Source organism: Lissotriton helveticus, chromosome 1_2 (assembly GCF_964261635.1).
Source record: "Lissotriton helveticus chromosome 1_2, aLisHel1.1, whole genome shotgun sequence".
NCBI lineage: Eukaryota > Metazoa > Chordata > Amphibia > Caudata > Salamandridae > Lissotriton > Lissotriton helveticus.
Genome location: NC_136058.1, coordinates 112,528,967 through 112,538,856, shown reverse-complemented (window position 1 = coordinate 112,538,856; position 9,890 = coordinate 112,528,967). Strand labels below are relative to the sequence as shown.

General features: G+C 40.8%; 1 protein-coding gene across 2 annotated transcripts in view; it reads right to left on the bottom strand.

The window, feature by feature from the left end:
- Positions 1 to 944: 944 nt before the first annotated feature.
- PSMA4 (proteasome 20S subunit alpha 4) overlaps positions 945 to 9,890 on the bottom strand; it is a 162,434-nt gene continuing 153,488 nt past the window's right edge. For both annotated transcript variants that reach the window (XM_078669740.1, XM_078669746.1), the window contains exon 9: positions 945 to 1,209. In XM_078669740.1, the coding sequence (XP_078525866.1) occupies positions 1,055 to 1,209 (155 nt within the window). In that variant the 3' untranslated portion in view covers positions 945 to 1,054. The remainder of the gene's footprint in view (positions 1,210 to 9,890) is intronic.

Genomic DNA, 9,890 nt, shown 5'->3' with positions numbered 1-9,890 from the left:
GGGCCGCCCTTTTGATAAGTTTTGAGGGTTCCACCATTGCAGAGAGTGACGGGTGCGGCCGTCAACTAACACTAGATTGGTTAATTGACCCTGTGACTGATTCCACTGACTTGCTAGACATTCCTGCAGAGGACACATGTGAAGCATTGCGTGAGGTACGATTGCAATGCAGGATGCCATAATTCCCAGCAGTTGCATAAACACTCTGGCTTGTAATGTTTGATTGGATTGAAATTGTGCTATTGTGCCCTTAATATTGTGAATCCTGGCAAATATTTTAGTAATAAAACTCAAATGGTATTGGGGAGCACCTACAACTAATATTAACTTGCGGCAAATGGTATTTAAGCGATGGCTATTATGTATTACCCATGTAGAGGCATGAAAAAGCATTTTTTACATTACTGCTGGCAACCATGCCTGATGCGTTGAGGTGATCACTGCTGTATAATCTTGCTTGTGGTGGCCACTAAAGTAACATTGTCTCATGTAGTTACCCTTACAGCTCTAGTAATATTAGTAGCGCGGGAAGATTTTAATTGAACATAATTAGGTCTTATTACAAAAAGGTTGGAGAACCATGTACTAGTGGATGACACAATGAGAGCTGTAGTCGACAGGTACCATTTAACTTTCTATGCCATGGGTGCAGTTTCAACACCATATAACATGGCCTATAGAAGAGTTAATTATGCCAAACACGAATTAGCATTTTCTACACGTTTTAGGGATTATAGCATTTTCTACACAATTTAGGGATTATAGCACAATCTAGACAGTAGTGCACCAGCGAAAGTCTAGAAACCAGCAGTAAAATGGAGCAAAAAAATAAATAAAAGGGGTGACCAAGCAAAAGGAAGCATTTTCTCACAGGCACTGATAAATTAAAGAAAATATTATTTTTTCTATTTTATTTTGTATTAAAAATAAAGACAACTGAGGGATCATTTCAAATTCAAATTTATAAACTGTTTAAAGAGTAGTTCTTAGTCGCTGCAAGGAAATAATATACACAGCCTGGTGGGAAAAATTCAAAAAGCACAATGAAGGTTTTTTATTTGTCCTTTTCCTTCAGTTCCTTTTCCTTTTTTTCCCGCTCTGCTTTTGCTTCTTCCTCTTCATGTTTTTTGATCAACTCTTCAACTTCTTTTTGCTTTAAAACTCTGATTTTTGTTTTTCCATTCTCTCTGGTCAGTGTTGCAATTTCAACTGAAAAGCAAATTGTACATAAATGCATTAGTTGTCACAAAGATCAGTCTGGAATGAGTTAATTTACACTAAATACTAACAATGTATGATTTATGAGATTGCAAAATGATTTTTAGATGCTTGCCATTAAAAATACAATTGTATAATTGATGCAATAAGGAATCCCGACCCCATCAGATTTCCAATGTTCCTGCCCTTAGCCAAACTCAGAGCCAACACAGCCTCAATCTTTACTGTACGTCACCAGGTCACTTACAGCAATAAAATACAGCCAGTACTAAGAAAACTCAGATAAAATGTAAAGAGGTTAGCATCTAGAATTAACTAATGGGTGGTACGAGAAAAGAAGAGTGAGAGAGAATGAGAAAAAATTCTGTTCTACTAATTATACCAAGGCAGGGTGTAAGTACTCTAGTAACAGTCTCTTCCAATATCTGGTAGGCTATACTACCAACTAAACAACACTAAAAAAAAATATTACATGAAAAAGATAAAGAAGAAAAGGTAGTAAGAAGGTGGTCAAAGTTTGAGGATATACATCAATAAATTTGAATAAATAAGGATGTAGAAATTGTTTTGTGCTTCTAACTTCTCTATCAATATTCTTGTAGCATTTAAACAGGTGATCCACTAAATCAGTTCTACAATACAGTCTGCATCAAGACACTAAATACGTTATCAGAATGAACTCTGCAAAATCAACATAAATGTTAACTAGTTTTAAGAATTTCAAGAGGTTATCTTGTCGAAAGTTTTAAATAGTGGAGGTCATTCGTCTTCTCCCAAGAAATTGAAAAATTTGTCATGACGGATTAAAAAGTGTTTGTTGGTTTTATAGTCTATAGATTGTTAGGATTGCAGCATTTCAAAGTTGCCATTCTGCATTTACAAACAGTTGGATTTTGTGTTTTTAAGTCAAGATCTAGTCAAGTAAAGTAACATTCAGATACTCCATGGGCAATTGCTGAACACTTGGATAGGATGGGAAGTATAGAGATGACCGCGAGGAAGTACTCAATCTGTGATCCTGCCGAATGAACAAAAGATAAAAAGGTGTATCGTCAATCAATCAGGTATGTAGGGTGTCATGGTTCTGTGAAAACGGTGTTGGATCTAGCCCTGATCTCTTGACTGGGTGAGAGTACTCTGCTTAATTCAGAGACTCTGTCCATCACCACCCCTTGTTGTAAATAATTTTGTCCACCCTAAGCGTGGAAGGGCATACTCAGATGTGAGTCCCTTGCTCATTGCACCATCAGGATTCAAGCAAGCCGGGCCGAAGACGCCTGAAATGGCAGAAACCGGCCCCCGGAAGCTTGTTTCCTTCCCAGTGTAAGAATTGGCTTTTGTAGTCTGGTCTGCCCTGTTCCCATGATGCACTGGGCCAGGGACAGACTAATTTGCATACAGCCAGGTTCTGAAACTGGGATGGTGCAATGAGCTAAAAAACGGTGTTGGATCTAGCCCTGATCTCTTGACTGGGTGAGAGTACTCTGCTTAATTCAGAGACTCTGTCCATCACCACCCCTTGTTGTAAATAATGGTTCTGTGATAGCATGGCCAGCCATTAACTGTGAGCAGTCTGTGCTTCTTCTCTTTTCAGGTTGCCCTAATCAGTCTAATATAGGGTCAGATGTTATTTTCCAGCGTCCATCTTGTTTTTTATGCTATATTCCAGTCTCATCTCTGTATTCAATTTATATTATTATTTTGTTTAACATAGAAGAAAAAGTTCAGTTTGCTTCCATTTGGGGCATACATAGAGCCAATAACTAAGTATGCTTTTGAAGTGACCTTCTGCATCAATCCAGATATTTACTCTGTAACCTTATTGAAGAGACAGCTGGTTGTTTTACTGGTTCATCACTGGGGCCACGTCTTTCTTAAGTCAGGTTATTTTAAAAAGAAACAGTCCAGTGTCCTGGAGGCAAGCAGATAAAAAATATGAACTGGATTTGCGATCAGAGGACACGGATAAGGCCACAACCCACTTTCATAGTTTAGAAAATGTAATCTTTGAAGTTGCTCAGATGCCATCCGAGAGCAAGGTTTTGGTTTGCATGTAAAAATAAAAGGCCTTTTGCAGGTTATTCTCAAACAAGTTGTGATTGTTTAGCAAAGTCATCTTCAAATGGTTAAGCCATCTCGGACACAAGAAAATGAGAACAAATCTGAAAATTTGCGTATTTCAGATTACTAAAAAAAGCCAACAAAGCAGAGAAACAGCATCAGGGTAGGGTGAAAAGGGCAGCGTGCCCTGCTAAATAGCTACTTGAGGCCCAAACATGCTTTGAGCTTAACTATGAGTGCATTTTGGGAACATGGGCTAGGTGCACCACTAGACTCAACTGGAACTGTATAGCATTGCACTAGTGGTGTGCACAATGTAGGGGTAACAGGGCCGCACCTGCAAGCTGTGGGATTCCAGGCATCTATGGTGCTGGTGACTATGTGATGTTGAGACCGCAGCATCACCCACAACAGAGGGAAAGGAAATCGAAGACCATAATAGTTAAAACGGCAAGAAGCTGGCAGACACTGTGGGTAAGAAATTGGTGCAGCATTCTGATCTCAGAGAACTCCTGCAGAAGTGATTGCCTCACAACTCTCTGCTGACAAAAGAGCTGTCTGCAAGCCTTGAAGCTACAAGATTGTCAGATAGACTACCAAGCCTGCTGGAAAAGTGTCTGAACGTTAAAGAGTACTTTTACTGAAGCTTCCTTCTTCCCTATAAATATGCCAAGACTCTCCATTCCAATTACTACCCTCCTTCTGTGCCTGCTCTCTCTGGAGTCTTATTGTGGCATACCACTTCAGCTTATCATTCTGGGATATTTTCCATTAACCTATGTCCAGGGCCCACACAAAAGGTAGGATACACTTTTGGGGTTCTCTGCACTATAGGTGATCTGACGCTGGTTATCGTACTTGCTCCCAGAGGCAATCTAGATGCTTGATGTTTAGGGCCACATCTAAATAAGGATTTGACAAAAATCCAGAACTACATCTCAGCAAGACAACAGTTTTTGATTTGCCTTTTGTCCAGTATATTTTGTCATTAGAGCTGAGCCTGAGATCTCTGGAACTATAATCTGCTTTTCCCCATCCCCCTCTTTTTCTACTTAATACGTTTAAAGGTTTTGTGATACCCCCATATCGCAATATCCAACATACTCCTTTCTTCGCACTCAAAATCACTATTTTAACCCGTTGAGACCAGATAGTGCCACACATCAGGGTACCTCCGACACACCTCAATGCCCTTACTCGGAAAGCTTCCAGAATGGGACATTATATAAAAAAGGAAAAAGTTACTTTCATACGTCTCCTCGGACTGAGCAAACATTTCCCTACTGCGGGACACCCACCTCAGTCAGAAAGAATTGGACAAACTGAAAAGGAACGTGGTAAGGATGGTTATATACAGTAACCCTAAAACATCACACTTTTTCTGCTAATCAACCTCTTGCTCCACCAAGGAGTGTGGAGTGGCCATATTCCAGAGAAAAATGCTACCATGTAGGAACCTAAAGATTTGGACTGACCCAGAAGGTAGAAGTGCATTTGCTAAGGTATCACTTTACAACAGGCCACTTATTGATTCTCTTTAGGCACCAGATGGAGACAAGATCAATTTCCAGACCTGCCTTTCTAGAATAGTGATAAAATAATACAGACACGCTGACACACGAATCAGCAGTGATTAGAATCTAGCGCTTGATCCTCTCCTGGAATGCACAGGCTCACCCAACTCATCCAATGACAAAGCATTGATGGGGCTGTATTAAGCAATCATGGGTCGATAAACTTCTAGAGACTATTGCAACCCATGGGAAAGGAATTTATCTTCCTTTCTAATCAAGAATAGGGAAAATGCTACTTACCAGTATGTATCTGTTTTTGGCATGTAGGGCTGCTGACATTCATATCTTAGCATAGATCGCCGCCTAGTGTTGGGTCCGGATGTTTGCACCTTGCTGTCCTGGAAGAGTCTTCGAAGTATCATGAGATAGGTGACTCCTCCCCTGGACTACAGTGCACATGGGCATTCTCTCCATCATCAGATTGTTTTTCGCCATTGTGGCAAAGATGGAGTATAGAAAAGTAAGAATGACCATGTAAGTGTATGTAGAAAGATTACTGCAGCTGTGACCGGCACCGGGGAGGAGGGTGGGCGATATGAATGTCAGCAGCCCTACATGCCAAGAACAGATGCATACTGGTAAGTAGCATTTTCCGTTCAAGGCATGTGGGCTGCTGAATTCATATCTTAGCATAGACTGTATAGCAGTATCTCCTCTAGCGGTGGTCACCTGCCCCAGCTGCAGCAGTTTGAAAAAGAGTTTTAAGGACAGCCTGGCCTACAGCAGCTTGCTGCTTTGTTTGCACATCGACACAGTAGTGTTTAGTGAAAGTGTGTATGGTAGACCATGTAGCTGCCCTACATAGGTCTTCTAGGGGAATATTGCCTAGTAAAGCCATGGATGCCCCCATTTTAGGCGTAGAGTGGGCTTTTGGGGGAACTGTTAAAGTGCGCTTAGCTTTCTGATAGCATATTTTAATGCATTTAACTATCCATCTGGCTATTCCCGATTTTGAAATGGGATTACCTTTATGTTGTGGGGAAAAAGCAACAAACAGTTGCGTTGTTTTCCTGAATGATTTAGTCCTGTCAACATAATATAGCAGAGCTCTTCTTACATCTAGTGTGTGTAGGGCTCTTTCAGCCACTGACTGCGGGTTTTGGAAGAAAACGAATAGTTTCTTACCTGTCGGTGTAGTTGTAGTGTAGTTCCTATTTTCCCAATAGGCTCTGCGCATTGGAATAGTACCTACAGTAGTAAAGGCCTAGGCCAGACGTTAACTAGGTCTACTACTGTCGATACTAGACTTAAGTTTTGGGTTTGCCAGCGTAGCTCAGACTTCGCTAGAAACTTTCTCGAATGTTCAGGAAAGAATTAACTCCCCTGATTAGACAAGAAGGGATTTAGTTTCTGACAACCATAGAACATGACAACTTTGCTCTCCCCTAATCAAGAGTCAATCTCAAGAGTCGTGTGAGCACAAGGCAATTATTTTACTCAGTCAGTACGTGCATTCTTAGTCTCATCAGATTGTAGAGAAAAGGAAGAGACGGGCGTGTTCAATAAAAAGGTTATTTATTGATCAGTCTCTTTTCTCGTACAAGAGAAATGGATCGATATTATTGCACTACTTATAGTTAAGTAAAGTGCATACATTAAAAGCAATAGTATAAAATAATACTGTAAAAACATTGATATGGTTTCTGAGCCATATGATGTTTAAAATGATTAAAATATATTTACATACACATATACATTTGACTAAACGTACTCAACTGGTGTTTCTAAATACGCCTACCCCGTGTACCTGACCTAAGTCTAATGCTTGGGCGGGAATAGAAAGTTACAGTTTAAGTTAAGTTTGTTTTTGCCAAGTGAATAACTAAAGAATTCTCTGTGAGGGGTTATTCAGTTCTGTACCTGGAATTTAGGATGAATGAGGAATGGTATCTCTTTCTCTGCTCTCGATATTCCAGGCTGCCTGCGAGGGCTGCCCGAAAACGCCGGTGCTGGGTCTCTCGGCTTGAGATAGCAGCGCGTCTCTCAGCGCGTCAGGAAGGCGGGGCTGCTGCCAGCGGGGTCTGCTTCTGCTCTCGGCTTCGGCAAGTATGGCTGCTCCGTCTCGTCACCACGCGTGTGTTTGCATAGGGCAAGATCGGCAATATTTATACCTTAAAGGTGCCGAGATTGACGTAAGGATGGACATAGATACGTCAATAAAGATGTCATACGACTTGCTCGTTAGCACATTCTTTTACTGAAGTTCTCTGTGAAATCAAAACAATGGCCGCACGGATTTTCCAGGTTGTCATAGGTTTGATTTGTTATGAGAACGTCGTATGCCTTATCAGGGGCTGGAGGAATGTCGCTTGTCTAATTAGATCTCAAGCGTTATGACCTAATCAGATAACACGTTCCTGTGCCGTAGTGTGACTGCGTCAGATAAGGGTATCTGCATCATGGGGGCTGTTCTTGCCTCATGGGCTGACTGTTAGTTAACTTGATAGTTAGTTTAACCAGAATAGGGTCAGGAATAGGGGGATCGATTCAGAACCTATAGGAATACATGACACCCACTCCACGCTAACTATGGTCATATTTACTAATCTATGCATAGTATAACATAGTACAACATACTATAGAGTATAGTGTATACCTTACCACCCCAAAATACATAAATGCATTTTGAAATTTTCAAATATACTGAAAAATTGCAGTCATATATATTGTATGCACTTAAGCTATGAATTAAACGCTAAAGTAAACACGCATTTGTAGACATTATTGCTTATTTGGTATATGAGAAATACACATGAAATGGCTCTTAATATGGCTATACAGAAAGGAAGTTCGAGACCATTTCATCACATAATAAAATATTTGTGAACATCCCAGCGGGCAACTAAAGTTTATGAAGTATCTAAAAATAGAAATCTTAGTTCTCTAGGAATAGTTTCTTACTTTAAGCAGAAGATAAGTGTCCCGAAAATTTTGTAAAAAATAATTTGGGGCTGTTAAAAAATTGTTGTCCGTGAACTGGTGGGAAGAATTGTTCATGTGACTTTATTTTTAAAGTTGAAGGCCGAATTCAGGGAACGCCGTGTGCGAGCTTGCTCAAAAGTCTCTATTTCTGTTCCGGAGAGAACATCATATCATTAAGGCTTTCGAAAAAACTGTCAACAGCTTCATGGGAAAGTTCCACTAAGTCGGAAATAGGGGTAACCATGCATTCGTGCGCATGATTGTCTGCATTGACATTCTGATTCGCATTGCTGACAGAAGGTCGTACCTGTTCAATGCTGCTCTCATCTTGAACTTCACTACTCTTCAATCGTAGTGGTGAAGATTCCAGGAATGCCGTCATCAGAATTGGTAGCCTTTGAGGGCAGCACAAAGCGTGAACCTTGGTAGGAACCAACAATGTATCTGCATCCACTGGCGCATCCGATTGTAGCGTCAGACAGGTGTCTAACACGCATTCTTCTCCGCATAGCAGACATCTCAATACAGGTAAAACACATCTTTGCCACATTGGTCGAAATGATAGAAACCAAGTCATGTTCAGGTCTCTAAGCCGGGATAGTCCCAGGATTTTTGATATCCGGTCCCGGTATCCAATGGCTAGGATTGTATCTTCCATTGTCGCGAGAGTTTGATCTGTGACATGGGTTGCCATAACGAAAAATAAGGACTAAGAATAGGATTCCTGCAATTAGTCCCAGGATCAGGGGAAGTCCGCCAAAAATCGAATGGACGAAATCTGGAAAAATACCCAGTATGGCTTTGAATGGTGTTAATGCCATCGAAAATACTGTCTTAAATACCTTTGAGACCCCAGTGGTATCAGAAATATTTAAGATTTCGCTCAGGATTTCTGCGAAATGTACGGGGGAATTAGTTGATAATAATGTATGTATCTCCGCAGTCGTCCTTGCGACTTGTAGATCATACGTTTCTTTTGATGACGTGAGCCTTGTAGGCGTCTGAAGAAGCACTGTTTTCATTCTGCTTAAAGTATCTATTCGAATAGAAGTAATTTTCAAATTGGGCCATGCCCTTGCCTCCCTGTCTGGAAAGGAGCTGGGGAATAAAGAACGTCCACAGCACTTGACCTTCGCCGTCGTAGTGACTAGATAAGGAGTCCCGGGCATAAGACTACAACATCTGCGGTCTACAATAAGAATGTAACTCCCATTATAGAGTCTTTGAAAGAAAGGTTCTATTTCAGTTGCAGGTGCGCCTTGCTGGTGACATGAAAGGTTGTATGAATTCCCTTCACAGGCTCCATGCAAACTAATTCCGTTACACAGAAGCGTGCCGCTTAGTGACATAGCACAATTGTTGCCACTAAGAAACACTTTCTGTCCTTTATTACTGACACATGCATGTGAATAGGGCAGGTTCCAAGTTGTTTTAAGGTACCCCTTCCCCAATTTCTCGTACATGCCAGCCTGTATATATTTTTGGCAGTATTGAAACCTGAAGGTTGAGATTGGAATATTTATGATTCCGTGGATTATCCATTCACTGACAGGTCGTTCTGACATTGTCATTGGTAATCTTTCTAGTTTTTCAATGCTCAAGATTGTATAATCAGCACCCTTTTGCGCCATACCGATTTGTCTATCAGTAAGGTTAAAGATTTGGAATAGTGACGTTATGTTGATTAAACGCCAAGGCACATAGCCTGAACGCAGATTTTGCAACGTCCAGCCAAGCTGTACAATAGAACGCAATTGTGACTGACCATGTTGTAATAACAGTAGTCTTGCGATAATATATCGATTGCTGACGACACAATGCTGTCCAAAGAAAAAATTCTGGAGGACAGAGTCATTAACCCATTGTCCACTACAGAAAGTGATTTTTCCAAATTAATACGGTCAATTTCCCGTATTCTCTCTGCTGTTTCAATTTGATTAACCTTCCAGGCCTCATTGTATGCTGCATATACAGAGGCTGCTATGAAACGTTTTTGACGCTGTTTGCGTGGTCCCATTATGAAATCACGCAAGTCAGCACCATCAGTAAGTAAAGTTAGGTGTTGCTTAATTTCAGGCAGTGTGGAAGTTTGTAGCCATTGAAGGCATAATTTGC